The sequence below is a fragment of the Sparus aurata genome, chromosome 11 (genome assembly GCF_900880675.1).
Source record: "Sparus aurata chromosome 11, fSpaAur1.1, whole genome shotgun sequence".
NCBI classification, from domain to species: domain Eukaryota; kingdom Metazoa; phylum Chordata; class Actinopteri; order Spariformes; family Sparidae; genus Sparus; species Sparus aurata.
Window position 1 is genome coordinate 1,850,731 of NC_044197.1, and position 19,539 is coordinate 1,870,269.

Consider the following 19,539-nt stretch of genomic DNA (forward strand, 5'->3'; position numbering starts at 1 on the left):
GGGGAGACACCACACCAAAACACCGATCTGCCCGAACGAGACTTGCAATCAAAAACCAATTAATCCTAATCAGAGACGAGTGCCAAACGCCGCTGAAAGACTTCAGCCGCTGTTTATTTTTGCTCAGAGTGGCAGAAATACCAGCGTGTGACAGCTCGGGATTAACGTCTCTGCAGACAGAGGAGGTGTCTCTGCTGATTTCCTCCTCTCGGAACGTCTCGCTTGTTGCTGCGCCAAAGTAAACCACGGATTGCTTCATGAAGCGAGTCTGTGTTTGAGCAGCAGCCAGCAGACAGCAGCCTGATTATAATCAAAAATGGCGTCAGGGAGAGAGAAAGTAAACGAGCAGGACTGAGCTGAACGTGTGCGCCCACTCTGCTGATGGGAGCCACCTGAAGCAGGACTCACCACAGAGTAGAAGTACTCTATTACAAGTAATAGACATGCATTTAAATACAAACGTATGAGCAGTAAAATATACTCAAAGTACCAAAATACGCATTAAAAAGTAAGTAAAAGAACTTTTATCTGTCAGCTTATTTGAGAATTTCTTCTCAGGGATCAATAAAGTTTGATCTTAATCTATTACATCACATCATTACTTATTTGCTGATTACATTTATATTGATAAAAGGTCCTATTTGTAGTAAAAGTAGATTTATGTCTCTCTTTACCTTCACTTGTACCGGCTGCTCATCTTTTTACATCAATATTTGACGAGTTGAGACACAAAAATCTACTTTTCTTACAAAAAAGACCTTTAAAGTAACTAAAGTAAGTGGTAACTAAAGTTGTAGTGGAGTAAAAAGAGTATAACATTTACTATTGAGCTAAAGTTGTAGTGGAAGCATGAGCACAGTACTTAGGTAAATGTACTTAGTTACTTTTCACCACTGGATGTTTGTTTGTTCAGATTTAAATGGTGCATATTTACATTTAATGTGTTTAATCCGACTACCACACATTAAATCTGTGCTCAGGTTATATTCTGGTTTATAAAAACTAGAAGATGCACAGAAAGAAGACAGAAATACTTTATTACAAAGTCCTGCATTCGATATTTTACTGAACACAAGATGGAAATTTAAGTAAAAAAATAAAATATACTCAAAGTGAAGAAAACTTGAAAACCTTCTTAACCTTTTCCTGCGTTAAAGTTTGTTGAGGAAAGTAGAGTTCGAGCAGAAGGAGAGAAACAAGTAAGATAAAAATAAATAAAGAAGAAAAGGAAATGTTGGAGGAGCTTTAAGGAATTTTAAGAAGGTAGAAGAGGTGATACCAAAATAGGAGAATGAATAAAGAAAGATAAAATTAATCTGGTTGGTTTCAGACAAATAAAGGTTCTGCAGAAAAACCACCGCTAATATTTCCAGCTGATATTTGGATGAAAAGTAGAAAGTGAAGAGTGAGCAGTGACGTCTACATGCAGAGTGGATGAGACGCCAGCAGGTGGAGCTTCCTCTCCGTCAGATAGCAGCCTGACACACACACACACACACACACACACACACACAGCGTCACAGGTGTTTCTCTCACCTGCATCTGCTCCTGGACTCGCCGCTCACCGTCGCTCTGTGGAGAAAGAAGTCAACGTCAGACTCACAGGACTGAAACTGAAATTAACAGGCAGGACAAATGTGATACTCAGCTGATAAAAACTCTCAAACTCTCCTCTCCCCAGATCAAATATCATCCTGGCCTCTGTTTATGTGACGTGTCGCGTGTCTGAACCAAAAAAATCTGAGCAGCTGTATCAGGTAACGAGTACAGTTTTATTAGAACCAAAAATAAACGGACAGTAGCCGCGTCGGTGTGGTCATCACATCAGAACAACCATACAGGGACCGTCCTCATCGGCTTTAACCTGCACGTGTTTTCCATCTTCACGCCAAAGATCCACTGACCCACATGTGGGTATAAAAACAGTTTGATGTGAAAGTCAGTCAGCCTGTCTGGGGTTTGAGCCAGAGCACAAAGATAGAAGAGGAGGAGGAGGAGGAGGAGGAGGAGGAGGAGGAGGAGGAGGACGGATTTAGCCTGCGACTGGCTCACCTGACCGGGTCACAGATTCAAGTGAACGTTTGGGTTTCATTCTTCAGCACAATGTTCTGACTTTCAGGCTCAGCTGTAAGTGAAGGGAGCTACGTGTTTGTAACGTGAGTCTACGTGGGGACAAAAAAAAATACCTCAGCTTCTTTTCCTTTCTCCTGGACAGACGAGAAGAGATTGTGAACTTTGACCTCGAGCTCCTCGACCCGGAGACCCAAAGAATGTTTCTGCTGCGTCAGCTCCTCGATCACCCTGACAGAGAGAGAGACAGAAAGCAGAACAGGTTAAAACCGTCGACGCTCCAGTGAAGGTCACAGATGCAGGCCGGAGCCGCGGCTGCTGTCAGATACAGTATGTAGGTCAGAGCCTTTGTTCCCGGCAGCAGCAGGATCAGTGCCAGCAGTGACAGCAGACGACTCGCAGAACAAAAGAAAGCAACTGTTCTGCATCTATGTTACTGTTTAATCAATAAACTGTGTCGCCTATAAATTCTTTAATGTGAGGAAACAGAACATAAGATCAGAGTCTTCAAAGTCACCTGTCCTTGTCGCTCAGGCTCTGCTGGGTGAGCGCTCCACCTGAGCTTCCGCTCTCCTCCATCCTCTCCACCATCTCCCTCTCCAGAGCCAGGCAGCGCTGAGACTCCGAGTCCGCCAGCGAGGCCATCCGCTCGGCCTCGTCTCGCGCCAGCTCGGCCTCCTGAACGCGACACAGGACAGGAAGTGATCGAATCAGCGATGATGTTCATCACCTCGTTAAAGGATGAGCTGAATCTTATTTTGCTGACTACATGAACTTCTTGTTTGTGTCTTTACCTCCTGCAGCAGCTGAACTTTGGTCTCCAGGATTTCCTGCATGTGGCAGATCTCCTGCTGCCGATCCTCCAGGCGGCGCTGCAGCTCGGCTTCGCTCTGATTGGACAGGCTCTCTGCTGTTGACCTGTGTGGTGGTACAAGATGAAGACATGACGATGATGACCTCAAAATAGATGACTGACAATAAAAACATGGGCCGATAGTCTCACCGCAAACGTTTTCTGTTTGCTGTAGCCAAAAAATGAGCCCAGCTTCAAGGCTAACGTTGGCTTTCTTTAGCTCGAAGTGTAATGTGAGTGAAGGATCTCTTTTATGACCTTCCATATGTAGCAAATAATCAAGCTGAAGGTGTCTCTGTAGCTCACACACAAGGTGAAGGTGCAAAATCTTTAAAAGCACCATAGATAGTGTAGGTTTTGAGGAATAACGTCCTGTCGTTTTGCATGAAACATACAGGAAACAACACTGTATTCGAAGAATTGTAGACTCGTGCCGACCAATCAGGCCATCAAACACACCTGGACCAACACACCTACACCTGCGGATGAAAACATTCGTCCATATGAGTCTAGGGGAGTTTTTATTCTAAATCTAATATAGCTGCAAAAATGAACACTAGTTTTGAACGTAAATAGTTGTATTTCTAACGGGAGCTCCAAAATGAAAAGCTGCCTTCAGACAAAATAATACATATTCTGAAATCTTTCATTCTGAATCCAGTGAAGACGGTTGCAGAGAGCCGACAGTCAGTGAATAATACATGAATGCAGATAAAAACCTGCTGACTTTGCAGGCAGATGGGTTCGTTTCATTGGCTTCTTCTCCTCGCAGACAACAAACACTCATTATTTATTCACGTCCGGTCACTGAGATCACCGTGTCGTTAGCAGGAGTCCCAGAAGACTCACAGACTCAGATTACGTTCTGCACTTCACGTCTCCAAACGTCCGTCTCCGTCCTCCACATGAATCTGATTCCTCTCATTTAGTCACACATCAGAACGTGAAGCAGTTTGAGTACAAGAAGATTTTAAGATGATCTGCAAACAAACAGGCGATAACAAACGCAGGGGAAACGTCTGGGAGTGAAGTCGGTCCGTCGCTGCTCCACCTCTCAGCAGCTCCACCAGGCCAGGAGGTCACACTTCCTCCTCACATCCATCAGTGCGGCTCTGTTAATAGCTCCAACGATAAACTGAGTCCACAGAGTTTATTTATCAAACAGCAGCGCAGAGAGAGAGAACACCTCAGCACTGACCCTGAACTCCACCAGCAACACATCCACGTCCTCAAACACTCCTTTAATTCATTTAGCTTTCTCTCACTAGAGTTGTAGAGACGAGAGGCTGGATTCACGCTGCTCTTTGCATAATAAACTACGATCAGTTTAAGGCTAACGAGCTGTTCATTAACTAGCTCAGAGCTACGTCACACATTTCCTCATTACTCTGACTGGCTGCAGGTCTTTCTAACTGCATCCAGAGCAGTTTTGTCTGCACCTGTTGACGACGCCTCTTGGAAACTCACTGAACTGAGACGTACCGGACCGGTCCGCTTCTGTGAGCTGGTTCTGTGATGACAGTCTTTTAGAAGGAGGTATTTATAGAACATGTTGTACACAGATCTCACCGAAAATACTTCAATAAAAACTGCTGACAGCCAAGTAAACCCAGGTTACCGGCGTCATCAGTACCTTTTGTGAGCTGAGCCTTTAATTAAACTCTTGTTTGATGCTGAAACACGATTAGTGAACACATTCTTTATTTTACACACTCAGTGTCGTCCTGCTGTGAATGAGTGAGTCTGCAGAGGACAGCTGCCTCACAGACAGGTGCTGCAGCTCAGATAGTCTCCGACTCAGCAACACAACAAACCACGAGACACCTCTGCCCTTTACTCCGCCTGCTCCACCCTCGCTGCACCCTCCCTCCTCCAAAACAAACCTCTGCACCTCCTCACCCGCATCGCCTCTTCGTCCCGCGTCCCAGCACACAGACCCACTTCATCCTCTTCAAAAAGCATTTCAGTGCTCGGCCCATACATGGCATTCCTCAGAGCTTAGTGTGTGTTGTGATAGCTAGGTGAGTCTGCAGGCTGGCGGGCTCGCGTGTGATGAGAGACCGGCGGGTCCCTGAGGGCGCCGGGGGTCTGCAGCACTGACGGGCTCATGGGAAATAATCAAACTAGCGATGAAAAGAGTGTTTTTGTAGTTCTCTGTCTGGTTTCCCTGAAGGCATTTCATCAAATCTGTGCTGCTGAATGTTTGAAACCACTTCTGAATATTTGTCAAGATGTAATATACTACAGCTGAGTGATTTGTTGGAGACAGTCAGATGTTTTCTGATGCAGGCGGGACTCAGATACTCACAGAGCTTTGTCCAGAAGCTGCTGTTTCTCCTCCAGCTCATTTTTCAGACTCTCCACTTCAACCTTCAACTCGATGTTCTGGAAGAGATTCATTAAAGAAAACGATAAGAAACCTGCAGTAAATGATTGTTTAATGATTGTCTCAGTGGGACATTAGCCTGGATACTAACATAATGATTGAGTCCAAAATGTTCCAGAAACATTTAACAGACTCAGCAGAGGAAACTGTTGTTTACTTTTAGTCGATTTAGTCATGCGAAACAAGCTAATTCATCTATTAGCATTAAAATCATCATTTTTCATATGGAGTTCTGTATTGCAGAGAGACACAAAATGAGCTTCAGCTGCACGTGCTGACCTGGACTTCAGGGATCTCTACACCACTATAAATAGCTGGTGGGGATAAGAGCACCTGCTGAATGTGTCTCCTCTGCACCCTCCCCCCGGTGTAATACCACTCTCCCCCAACCTGCTCCTCCCCCATCCTCCCCCCTGCACCCAGCAACACCTCCACTTTTAACTTCTGGCTCTGAACGCAGCAACAAACCGGACAGAACTGGACTCCTCACGTGCAGATTTCTGGCTGCAGTGATTTATCTGCCTGTGCATCAGTGAGGAGTTACAGTTCAGAGCTCCTGCAGTGAGCTTCATGTACAGCAGCAGGTCCAGTTACTGACATACTGACACACAACGCAGGTGATGGGCTTCTACTGTACGTGCAGCGCCGCTCACATGTATACATGTTCTCAGTGTGCGTTCCTGAAAATAAACTGTGCGTGCATGCATGCATGCAAACAGCAGGCCCGAGGGCTGCGAGGCCAACACAATGTAGGTCATTGGGTCTATCAGCCGACAGAAAACAGGTCAGACGGTTGCTGCAGACATGTGGGTCTGTTCAGATACACCACACTGCCCTTCATCTGACCTGACAGGCAACACATTTTATTTTTGTTCATGCAGGTTTGATGTTTTCTGCTTCATTAAGGAGATGAATATTGTTTACAGTAAACAGGGTCGGGGATGCAGAGTCAACTGTGAGGGACTTTACTTTTAGTTTCAGACAACAACAACAAAAAATCCTTAGAATTCTCATCATGATGTGAATAAACAACATTTTTGTGGTTGGGTCCCTGTGAGCGTCCTCCTCCTGGAGGCCAGTGTACTACCGAACGACACCAACACTCCCCCTCTGCTCCAAGTCTGGAATACTAGCTGCTAACTGAGCTAACAAGCTAACAGCAGCTACAGTTAGCAGCAGTCACTGGTTACTATGGGTTTGGAGTTTGAATGTAACAGCTGGCCAATTCTTACATATTGCACCTTTAAAGGAGCAGTCATTATCTCCTCACCAGAATCCTCGAGATCATAAATTTATTTTTGGCGAGAGACGTTATTTACATCCTCGCTCAGTCGAGCTCGTGCACCCACGATCTGTCTAAGAAGCTCCAGTGAAGATTTCAGTTTGTGATCTCTGAGCTTTGAGAGACTGTGATCACAGCAGACGAGCTGTGTGGAGACATTTCATGTTTTTTTTTCTAGTTTTTTCCATTTTAAATCAAGTCTGCAGCTGCTTCAGCTGTTTAGCTGAATGCTGCAACTCTGTTTTACTGTGAAGCTCCAGAACTGTTCTGTGGACTACGACACTCCACCTGAGGAGGAGGGAGGAGATGATGACTCCATGAATGCCCCCAAAAAGAGGCTCCTTACATGTGCAGAACTTGCCTTAGAAACATGATGATTTTAAGTTTTCTTCAGTATCAAAGTGACACAGTGATAGTTGTGTGTACGTACATGAGTACCCTGCAAACAGGAAGTGCTCACAGCTAATTTGGCAAAGTTTTAATGGAGATCAGGAATATATATATATATATTTTTTTGCCGTATTTTTCTGTTTTTAAGTCTCCAGCTGCTTCAGTTGTTCAGCAGAATGCTGCAACTCTGTTTTACTATGAAGCTCCAGAACTGTTCTGTGGTTTTGATAATGCTCCAATATTATGACATCATTTATTTGTTTATTTTGTAGTATCGTACTAAACCTGTACGATATAAAAAGAACGATATTAGCCTTTGAACTGCAGTATAAAGGAGAAGAACGTTACACTTCAGGACTGTATTTGAGTGAATGTACTTAATTACTCTGCACGACTGGCAGCTGCTCAGCTTCCTCTTTGAGTTCCAGTCATCCTCTGAGCAGAAAGTCCTGACTGACAGTTTGTATGAGCTGTTGCAGAGCAGCCTGAGACCTGCTGTCAGAGCCAATCAGTGTCAGGACACAGACCTGCAGCTCTGACTGCTCTGCACAGCAGAAAACCTCAGAAGTGCATCAAGTAAGACAGACACAGAGGATTTTTAATCATTTCATGCAATGCTACCCAGAGTTCACTCACCCTCCTGTGCACGTCATCGCTGCTCTCCTCAAACTTCTGCTGGATCTTCTCCTCCAGGAAGTAGATCCTGAGCTTCAGGCTGAAGTTCTCCTTCTTCAGGTCGTTCAGGTGCTGCGAGATAGTGCGGCAACCGCGGAAACCAGAGTTAGACATGACGACAGGTGGGTCTTTTGTAGGGGGCATCGCAGCCCCCCATTCAGTACAACATAATACGTGAAGAGACAGGGCTGATTCTGACTGAACAACCAAACTGTCCCGGTGATTCTGAACACAGATCGGATCTCTGCTCTGTCCTGCTGTGTCAGAGTCCAAACATGAAGTGGACAGGAGCTCCTCTCCGTTTGGATTTGTTTCAGGAGAGTCTGGGATGGCACACAGGCAGGCAGGAGGGGATTATGGGAGGTGGGGAGGGGGATGTTTCCTTTTTTACCACGAGGAAGTCATGCCAAGAATCTGAGACAGGAGAGTGTGTGTGTTGATAACAGGCACAAGTGCAGAGCTGCTGTAGGAGCCTCAGTCAGACGTGTGAATGTGTGTTTTACTCCAGTTTGTTAATCAGGACGGTTGACTGGAGGTGAAGACAGACCGTCCTCATCAGAGAAACTACCTGTTTTTATGTCAGTCTGAAGAATCGCCTCTCATCACAAAGACAACAGAAGGATGACGATGTGTGTTTTGCTGCTAACCCTCGTGGGAAGCGACTGGTTTGGTTCTGTAAACACAGCTGTTTGCGTCCCGTCTCACACCAACGGTTGGTGCTGACCGAGTCGTTTTAGCTGCCTAAGCTTTACCAAACCGTAAAACACAGAGATGACGGATCAGAAAACAGCTCCACTGAAGTCTGAAGGGTGTAAGAGAGAGTGAGCAGCACATGATCTATTAATATGATGAGACGGAGGACAACTGCTGAGCAGCAGAGCTGACGGACAGCTGCTGGAAACACCGTGGATATAGTTTGAAGGAAAACAGGAAAAGAAGAAGAAGGAGACCCCAAAAAACTCCTCCTGCACACCAAACATCTCCACCTTCCTCTGACTTTGATGGAAGACGATCAGGGCGGAGCGTCACAAGAATCTGAGTGCCTGAAATAAAACATGTTGCTCTCTCTCTTTGTTCCAAGATGAGATGAGAGAGAATAATCTTCATGGGAATGTTTGTGCCAGAGATTCCTCCTCATTCTTTTGTCCTAAAGTTGATTGTTTTCAGCATTTCAAAGACTGGATTTCGTTACGAGGAAGATCAAAAAAGCACATTAAAATAAAGTCTTTGAAAATCTGATAAACAATCTTTTTATGTGACCTCGATGTCTAAAAAATGTCGCTGTTTTAACGTCTTGTCACCTGCAAATTAACAAAACTAACATGTAAACGAGTTAAAGGAAACATGAGATTCTTTCTGTCGCACTACAAACCGTTCAGTCCCTGAGGAAGCGTCCTGATGACAGCAGACTTATCTTCCTCCTGCTCAGCAGATATAAAGTCAGATATAAACAATAACCTCCCTGTTATGACCTTTGTTTGTAAACATGTCCTGACACAGATCCGTCTCTGACCACCGGGCGGCGCTGCAGCTCCACCCGAGCTCACAGAGTCCCGACGCGTCTGCAGCTCTCAGAGCGCGGCGGCGATCCCGAGGCTATTTAAAGAAGCTGTTGCCCTGCGGCTGTCACTGAGGAATGCTGCGCTGATCACACATGCAGGCCCGTCCAACGTGCCGGCGCTCAGCCTGAGATCCACTGGCTGCAGATTACAGCTACACGCAGCATATGGCTGAATGCAGGAACATATGTAATCACATTCTGCACACGCATGCACATGAGAGCTGCTCAGATAGAAGAGAAAACACATGCACATAACTTCATCATGAGGCACTTTTCAATTGTAAAAACGCTGCACAAACACACTGAAACTCTGAAGACTTCTGGCTGGATTAGGACCTCAGCGGGCCTCCTAATCTCAACGGACCCCGACAGCTAATGTGTGTTTTCTCTTTTTATTATATTCAACACTAATTACTCTGAGTAACTGATGAAGACCGCAGGATCATGACTGCAGATGTTTCTCGTTAGCTGCACATCCGTCAAAGATAACTGTCAATTTCCTTTTTTTTTTTATTTGGTGTAAATCTAATTTTTAGCATTTTCTGGAAATCTAAACAGACAAATGATGACGTGGGAACAAACAAAAGAAGTGAAAAGTCCAGATTACAATCTAGTAATAACAGCTATACTGAAGGCTTTGAGGTAAAAAGAAGATTCATCTTTAAAAAACAAATAACATCCTGTTTTAATTTGAACTTCAGATATTTAGAAGCATTTTTCTGAACCCAAAGAACTGCTGCTGGTGTAAAAACACTCAAGACTCTAACCAAGATCAACTTAAATTATAATAAGTGACGGTACATAAAACTTTCCCATTTTAAAAAGTGGAGTTTAGTCTTTTATTACATATTTTGTCTGACATAAAAGATAAAGGCTGATGAGAAGAGAAGCTGTCAGAAAAACAACAAGACCAGAAATGCTCGACTGCAGTCATAGATTAATCTTTTAATGACTTTTACTTCATTGATTTATTGTTTAAAATTAGTCAGAAATGTCTGAAAATCGTGAAAAATATGTCCATCAAAACTTCCCGGGACTCGAGAGCCTTCAAACATCTTGTTAAGTCCGACCAACAGATTCAAACCACCTTAAAAACACAAGAACAGAACCCTGAGAATCTGTTTGATAAATTGTTTTCACTGGATTATTTTTTGTCCTCAAGTCAGATTATCAGACTACTGATTCACTGCACTAACACTGACATGACCTGCAAACTTGTATATCAACTGTGCAACCTTTAAATACACAGTGTCTCCAAAACAATGTGGATAAATAAGTGACCTCGACTGCAGTGTTCAGCCGTCCACATACTTTTGGCCGGGTCGACTTCTAACCTCCAGAAACACACTTACAGAGTCTTCAGGGAGCGCCTGAGGGAGCGGCGCTGGCCGACTACCGAACACGTTAGCGAGGGCGATTTGTCAATAAGCAATAATCGAGTGGAGAGACTGAAGCAGGAATATATTGCTGATGACAACATTTTATAACCGTCTCAATCTGACGGAGTTAGAAAACACAAAAACCACAACAATCCTTCCAGAAATCAAACCAGATGAGATTTCTGGGTCGTCATCTGCTGCGGGACTCATGTTGTAAGAGCTGATCAGTGATTGGACTGAACACACACACACACACACACACACACACACACACACACACACACACACTGATCATTTGTTTGGCCTCAACAATCGAGGGGAGTTAGTCACAAGTGTGCTGAAAACTGAAAACCAATCTGGAGTGGAGGAGTTGGAGCGGAGAGACGCTGACCGCAGCGGCTCATCCAGAGGTCACGCAGAGAAGGCGGCTGAATTTATTACAACACGGCGTGCCCGTGAAATGAAATCATCCTAATTCTGCAGGACTTTTCCAGCATCAGAGCATAATCCAATACTACAGAAGGAAAAAAAAAAAAAAGAGGTGCATGAGAACATTTTTCCAGGCTCACGATGCTCAAACTTTCTACCCCACTGCGGGCTATTATTTGGGAACAAACTCGGAGCCCGTTATTAGAATCAGAGGGGATTAAGACCTGAAAATATGTGGGTGCATGGGACGATCCACGTCAGATGTTTTCCTCTTTCTCCCATTCTCGTTCCCATTGCACTGACAGCTGTTTTGTTGCCATGGCAGCAGGGCAGGAGGCGGCCATGATAGTTAGCCAAGAAAAGCTCCTCCCACCGCTACATGTTCGTGCTGAGGAGAAGTTTAAAAACCACCTCTGCAGGAACAGCAGCGTAATTGGGAGTTTGCATGTGAGTGTGTGTGTGTGTGTGTGTGTGTGTGTGTGTGTGTGTGTGTGTGTGTGTGTGTGTGTGTGTGCTTGGGGATTGGCAGAGCGCTGGGAGTTTTCCCCCTTTACCGGTAACAGGAGCTCCTTGATGCCAGCTAGCTCGACATTTTCCAGCCTCCCCCTCTCTCGCGGTGCCAAACCTCTAATGCAGTTCTGCAGGGGGAACGTCTGATTGTGTTTATTGTGCTGCCACGGTCCACGGTAGACACGGTGGTTAAAAATTATCATTTGTAAACCTAATTAAAGCGTCAGGAGAGCCACTAAAAATATCCCCGGGAGATAATTAAAAGTCCTGGACAGAGAGGACGGCGACACACTTCGACGTCAAGTCAGGTCGGTTTACTTTACTGTCAGCAAAATAATTCAGAAACTTGGAAGGTACCTGTACTCTGATTGAATTATTTAAAGAGGGTGAGATGTGATGGTGCCATCGTGCACGAAGAGACCAAAGACAAATCTTGTGCTCAGGGAACTTTAGCTCTATGGAACATAATAATCCAGCACACCATCCGTCAGTATTCTCACCGTACAGATATAATATGTGGGATCTGCACGTTAAAAAAAGCCTAAAAATGACTGGACCTTTGTTCTACGTGTTGTTGAGTCGTGTCCAGACTCCTGGCATTATCCCAAATGTTGAAATGTTGGCTCGATGATGAGAAACTATCAGTGTGTTGTTCAAATGCAAAACAGTTTAGTTGGAAGAACGACTTTCATCCAGCGAGCGAACATTCCCTCGTCCGTCACGTCAGGTGTTTTTCCATCATCTGGTGATTGTTTAAAGGTGCGTTCACCACCAGCGAAGTGAGTTTGACCGCATGATTGTTTGTGTACTTTACTGTACATTAGCGAGATAAGTTAGCGAGCAACATTCGCATCGAGTGTGTGTCTCTGACTGGACTCTGGTTCTCCCTCTGCTCTCTGTAACGTTACGTAAACACCCGACAGTGGAAATCACCTCCATCACTGCTGCAGTCAGGTTGATAAACAGGAGAGAAGATAAATCCACTTTTTAATCCCAGAAGTTAAAGGGACAGTGTGTAACGATTTAAGTAATTTATTAACTCAAATCAACGTCTTCGTTCATAAGTGGTGTACAGTTACCTCTGCCAACAATCTGACTTATCCTCCTGAGTGAAGAATTACCTATCTGAATATACACAGCACAGGCGAGCTCTACGGAGGCCGCCATGTCTTTCTGGTTTTAAAAAAACAATGGACTGCCGAGAGGGACACAAAGCACCACGTGGTACTACGTAGTAAGGCTAAACGCGTTTTTCACTCAGAGCTAGCTTGACTGCTGGAACAGAGAGGGAGCTCAGCGAAAGCGCTCGTCACTAACAATAACAATAACTAACTACATCTTTACCTCATTACTTGAATCAGTAGAAATACTCGACGCTGTTGGGAAAGAGTCCATATTTTGAAAATGAGTTTCTTGTCCGTCAGGGCCACCGTAGCTTCCAGAACGTCTCCAACGTCTTCAGAACGGGAGGGGTGAGCAAAGGAGTGTTGCAATGTAGAACCTCACAGCTAGATGGCGCTAAATACTTGATATATTACACACTGTCCCTTTAAGTAGTAATCTCTGAGATCTCCTCTTGTTTGTTAACGGCTCCGGATCAGAACAGAATCTGATGAGGTGTTTACTCCTCCAGAAGTTCTGGACTGGACCGACTCTCTCCTCCAGAACTGTGACCAGCAAGACTCTAACTGTGTTCATCTGCTGTTCGCTGGTAGTGCGCAGAGATGATTCAACTCAACCAAAGTCAAAGTTTGAAGCCGGACTCTTTGATGTTATATCGAGCCGTCAGATAAAGGGAGCGCTGTAAACTGCACCACAGCTCAGATCGCTTTCTTTAATGCATTTGAAAGAACATTTAATGAGTCAGACAGCTGGCTACTGCAGACTGCAGAGGTCACACCGCTGTTATTAGTGAGTATGGCACACAGACTGCGAGGCGTATTAATTCTGACCACACACACTGGATCCATATAATTTGGGTTCAGTGCAAATGTTCATAATAAAATTACGCTCGATGCCAAAGTCCCCGCTGCAGATTACGTTTCACTTCGCCCCTTAAAAATAGCTTAACGAGGGGGGAGGAGGCCACGTGCTGCTGTTCTCACTCTGTTAACAAAAACTGAGCTGAGAGCATCAAGAAACTTTTAACAAGTGTGTAAAATAACCCAATTTATTTTCTTTTTCTTTCTGAGATGGAACTAGATTTATTTCCATTTCTATTTTCCAGTGAACGATCGTTCCTGCTCGCACCACGCGGCCTCGTAACGACGTACAAAACAGTCGGGCCGACGTTCAGAGAAAACACGGCCCCCAGATTTATTTATTAGGGAAAATTTATCAAGCAGAAAATTTTAAAAGGCTGGCTGCTGAACCCGACCGAAATACGAAGTGATGTAATGAAGTACAGAACTGGTGTGGAGTGTCAGCAGAAGAACCAGCGAGAATATCAAACAACTTTTAATGCAAAGTTATCAGCATAAAAGAACAAAGTGCGGCTCTGAATCCTGATGAATCAGTGACTTCACACTGCTGTCTGGCTGTCCAGTGTGCATTAAAGGAATATTACTGAAAAGTGGCAGGGTCCGCCTCATATTTGGCACTTTTCTAGTCCGCTGACCGCTCAAAGCTGCTTTACGACACTTGTCAGATTCACACATTCACACACAGCAGAGGATGCCGTGCACGCTCATCAGGAGCAATTTGGGGTTCAGAATCTTGCTCAAGGACATTTCGACATGAAGCTAGGAGGAGCCGGGATTCGAGCCAGCGACCTTTCGATTACTAGACGACCCGCTCTACCTCCTGAGCTACAGCTCCCAATATAAACAAAGTAACACAGAAAGTTTAGTCATGAAAATATAAAGAGTTTGTTTATTTAGGCAGAAGAAAATCAGCCAGTGAAGATCTTTCTACAGACTGCTCCTTTAACATTTCTACAGTATGTCTCATATCACAACCAGATTACACGTCTGTGAGCTGACTGTCGTGTCACGAGGAGAAGTTTGTGGTGACAGAATCAGATATTTGCTGTAATCCAACTCTGCAGAAGTCTCGAGATCACAAACGGATCTGAAGAGATTTTATTTACAGCCTGGACGTGCAGCCGACTTCAGACGAGCTGCGGTTGTTTTACATTCAGTCACGAGATGTTTTGTCTTTCCATCAGCGTGCGGGTGAAGAGATAGTAACCGAACTCTCACTTCTGGGTGAACTGTTCCTTTAAGTCTGCTGGTAACCTTCAGATGAAGCACGTCTGAAGAAAGAAATCAGTCAAGAAACAAGTTGAAGCTGCAACATCAGCTGCTCACTGACGATAAGTCTGATGGGAACAAAGAGAGCAGATCTGTGTGTCAGAAGACGGGACTATAGATCTGATCTGCCCTCCTCTCACTTTCTCTCACTCTTTGGTTTTAATGGAATCACTCCCAGATGTGGCGGCAGCAGCTGTATGTGTGTGAGGGATGGTGTGTTTCGGTGGAGTCTTTCGCTCCGTGCCAGCCTCCCATCAGGGATTGTTGGGATGGAGCTGCACCGATGGAGTCGAGGGTTTCACTCTTTTCCAGCCCGTCCTGCCAGCTGCAGTGTGGCGCAAAAAAAAATAAAAATCTGACAAAATAAACAAAAAAACACCCGACTGTGTGACGCGCTAACTTCCATCGAATCGACACTTTGAGTTCAGCAGCATCTACACACACTGAGGCGTATTTTCTGACCGTCTGAGGTGGTTTTGTCGGTGTAAACGTGTAACGTACGTCCCGTAGCGTGCAGAGAAACGACTGAACTAAAAGACGAGGTCACGGCGAGGTGTGCTGCGTGCCGTCTGCGGCCGTCACGCCGCTGAGCAGACTCCTGGCTGATCTCTGTGTTTAGCTGCAGCGCCTCTCTGCGTTTCCATGACTATTTACTGTGAACGCCATTGTTTTGCTTTAATGATGCCAAGAGAACAAGAGGCATGAAGCAAAACAGGATCTGAACCTCTTAAACGGCAGAGCGCAGGAACACGCTGACTCCAGACGCTCTCAGACCGACTGTGGCTGCAGATTATTCACCTCTTCTCCACATTGGAGACGACGAGCCAACTCAACTTTATAACACAGGATCAAACGCGCTGCTCATTTATATGAAACCAAAGCCTGCCGGCAAATCATCTCGGCTGACACGGAGTTCTGAATGAAATCACATTAAAGGCTGTTTGGGAGGAAGCGGCGGACATAAATAACAAGAAAACCTTGTTTGAGTTCCTCGAGGCTGCAGCAGGAATCACAGCGTACACTCGACTCGACTCTTCATCACCGCCAAATGTTTCTGTTCTCGCCACGTGACCCGAGGAAGCCAGAACATTTCCAACAACTTCCTGCACTGTTAAACCCGATCGTACCTGCTGGTCCTCTGCTGTTCAGTTCTCCCTTTCCGTTCCCTCGTTCATTTACTCTTCCACTTCATTCCTCCCTCCTCCAGTCGCCATCGTCGCCCATCCATCCTCTCATCCCTGTTACTGATATCGAGCGTGATCACACCTGTCCCACACTTTCTTCCTTCCTCAGTCGTTCTAGAATACGTCTTTAGGCCTTCGGTCGTGAACTGTTGTGACATCGTTCTTGCAATAATTCTGTTTATTCAGAGGCTTCCACATTGTTGGGAAACATTTGGACCCCAGTGATTGTTTGGTACTTTCTTTATAACACCTTTAAATTCATCGTTCAGACATTCTTCTTGGTTGAGGATGACTTTGCCCTAAGAAATGTAAATATCTCCTCATCTTCTTCAAATTTGTTTTCTTTGGTATCTGTTCAATCGTTCAGTATCAACGTTAATGTATTTTTTATAAGTGCATCTGTCGAACACTTCACTCACGGAGATGCTTTGCTCTTTCATTGTTTTGCATAGTGACAATAAAGTTTCAATCTTCAAAAATCAGTAGTGACAAACGTATCCGTCCACCGACGTCATCTCAGAAGCTAGAAGCAGTTAAAGCTTTTACAAGAATCACAAAAACATGATGATTTAAGGGTTTTAAGTTTAACAACACATTTTTTGTAGTCTCAAGACATTTCCGTCCTTTATCTCGCCCAAAAAGCTTTAAAAAATGGTGATGTGGCAGAAGTTTGGAGACGTGTTCACCGTTATTTTCAAGCGATCAACGTCACCTTTGTGAACTTCTCAGTTTTCAGAACTCATTACTCCATCGCCGACTCTGAAATCAAGAATCATACAGAAATAAGAAAAGTAATAAAAATGGCGCGGCGGTGGTTTGGACGTGTTCGGCCTGCAGAGGAAACCACAGTTTTCTATTCTGGACCCGAACAGTCACGGGCTGAACGGCTGCAGCTACCAGAGCGTGTGTGGAGTGAAAGTCTATTTCAGATTGAACCACAGCTGATGTCATGTAGTTTGTAGCAGCAGGGAGTTGGAAATACAGATTCTGATTCAGGGCAGGCCGGGTCATCCGTTCTCACCGCCCGACTGAAAGGCCTCCTGGGGATAATCGACCAGAACCGGCCCATCGCTACACAGAACCAGTTTTATATCACGCAGAGCAGCTTCACTGTTATCCACTCTCTGTCAGGTGGAACACAAGCTGGACAGGTCTGGTTTTACTGGACTTTAAAAGGCTGGAGCTGTCTCCAGGTCTGCAGGAAGGCGTTCATTGGATCAGGATCAGATGTTCCCGAGCCACTGACCCGGGCCTGTCTGAGATACCTGACCCCCGGAAGTGAGGCGGGCTGTGACGGATGGCCCGGAGCCTGGAGCTCGGGTGGATGATGCAGCGTGATACTCCCAGAGAGGGAGGGAGGAGAGAGGGGAGGAGAGAGGGGAGCCGGGCCGCCGCTCAGGCAGCTCCTGGAGGCTAAAACAGCTGCCGAGAGCCGGACCGACCTGCCAGAGAGGAAACCTTGTCGACGGGTCGGTGTCGGCTGTGTGTCAGTGTCCAGGCCAATAGAATAAAGGCTTCCAGAGTCATTGTGTGTCTGTGTGCATATTTCTCTGTATGTGTGTGTGTATAAACACTCCGGTGCCTGCAGACACGCTGACCTCTCACCTCTGAATGTATATCTGAGTATTTATTACGCCGCGTTTCACCCGGGCGAGAGTGAAAAACCTGAAATCGGAGCCAACAAACAGCCTTTTTGTTTTTTTTTTCTGGACGCACATCTGACACCCAACACTTTTTACAGCGCTGCCTCCATCCCTCCGTCATCCCTCCATCCCTCTTCACTCAGAGGTGTGAGCGCTGCGAGCCAGCCAGACAGGAAATCGCCTCATCGAAGGGGCCGAGGGGGAATCGACAAAGAGATAAAAGCCGAGAGAGGAAGAAGGGCGAGAGGGTAAATGTGGAGCTGAGACCAACAGAGGGAGGAGGGGGGGCGGCTTGTAGCTGCAGCATCAGCGTCCAAGCTCCAAATATCGATTTAGAAGCCAGTCCGAGGATTAATAAACTAAATTATTAAACTGTGTGAACGGATTATAACCACCAGTCGAGCACTCGTTGGCTGATCGGTGGTTCAGATCCCTCTCGGCTGCATGTGGAAGCGTCTCCGGACAAGATGCTGAACCCAATATTCGCCTGATGACTGCAGAAATATGGCGGCATGCTTTACAGCACTAAAAGCAAACAGACTCTAACTACAGTTTGAGTTCTGAAGACAGGGCCGCACTTATTCGTCACAGAACAAAGAGGATGACATCATGACGTCTTGACGACCACATCGTCCATCAGAACGTCGTCTGATTGAGTCTCTCTCCCTCCTCCTCCCTCTCCTCCTCCTCCTCCTCCTCCTCCTCCACCTCCTCCTCCTCCCTCTCCTCCTCCTCCTCCTCCTCCTCCCTCTGAGGGACTCCTACAGTCCGTCAGCTGTCAGACAGGAGGAGTCAGGAAGGAGGATTTAACGTGAGAGTGAAAGAAATAAAGAGAGGAGACAGAATCCACCACGAGGCCAAAAGTATGTGGACACAGTATGTTTTACTGTCGGTTCCCTTCATTTTTTCTTTCGCGTGACAGTTTGACATTTGCTCATTAATTTGTTGAACGTTTGGAAACCTGACTTGTGAGAAAACTCTGTGTGTCGTAAATCATTTAAAGGATTGCCTCATATTTCCCTCTTTGATCCGGAGTGACAGAACGCCCAGATGTAATAACGAGCTTTTGGCTCTTCAGCTCGAAGCACGCCGACGCTCCTCCACGTCTGCCCTGCCATCCTCTCCCGTCATCAGTCTTTATCCTGCAGACACACTTCACCATGAAACGATTCAAACACAAGCCGCCCACACACACACACACACACACACACCTCTTTACATCACAGCCTGGATTTGTCACCCACAGAGGCGACCATTTTCTTTCTGTCGCTGCTTCTTTTTCGTCTTCGGTTGCATCAGTGGCCTCCTGCTCGAGTCTTAACTGGTGCAACATTTAAAGCCTCAGCACATATTCTGAATTTGTGATTTGTTTATATGGTATAGATTTAATAGGTTTAAACACTGCTTGGTTACTACAAAAGAAGAAACATGTACGAAACACCGCCAGGGCATCACCAGTAACGTCTAAGGTCGACTTGTGCACCAAACATGGCGTCGAAATCAAATGTTTATTAGCCGATTTTCACATCAGGAGTCGGCGATGTTGTTACAGCCAATGAGGCTTCACAACAGTCACACCACTGGATATTTTTAACTATTATTTCGGCTCCCAAAACCAACTATTTGTCAGGGGAAGTCTCCACCGTCTCCATGTGTGACTGTAGCGACCAATACAGGTATTTTAATCCAAACCGTGATATTTTCCTAACCCTCACCAAGTGGTTCTTGTCCCTAAACCTGAGCAGAGCAGATGCACAGTGATGTGACATGAACAAAAGTCAAAATGTCCGCCTATAAGTGATTTATAGAAAGGTTCACTCTGGTGTCTGGGTTGTGCAGCGGCTGTCTGCAGCAGTGCATCTCAAGGCGCCTCTGCACCGGCTTCAGCTTTCAGCCCGTCCTTCAGCTGCCAGACAGAAACAAATA

General features: G+C 45.6%; 1 protein-coding gene across 2 annotated transcripts in view; it reads right to left on the reverse strand.

The window, feature by feature from the left end:
- Positions 1–1,376: 1,376 nt before the first annotated feature.
- LOC115591690 (myomegalin-like) overlaps positions 1,377–19,539 on the reverse strand; it is a 49,885-nt gene continuing 31,722 nt past the window's right edge. The window contains exons 4-9 of one of the 2 annotated variants that reach the window (XM_030433889.1): positions 7,618–7,728; positions 5,232–5,308; positions 2,865–2,988; positions 2,588–2,748; positions 2,187–2,301; positions 1,377–1,572 (exon numbers count right to left, since the gene is read on the reverse strand). In XM_030433889.1, coding sequence (XP_030289749.1) covers positions 1,420–1,572; positions 2,187–2,301; positions 2,588–2,748; positions 2,865–2,988; positions 5,232–5,308; positions 7,618–7,728 — 741 coding nt within the window. In that variant the 3' untranslated portion in view covers positions 1,377–1,419. The remainder of the gene's footprint in view (positions 1,573–2,186; positions 2,302–2,587; positions 2,749–2,864; positions 2,989–5,231; positions 5,309–7,617; positions 7,729–19,539) is intronic. The other variant, XM_030433888.1, reaches the window with a different exon arrangement.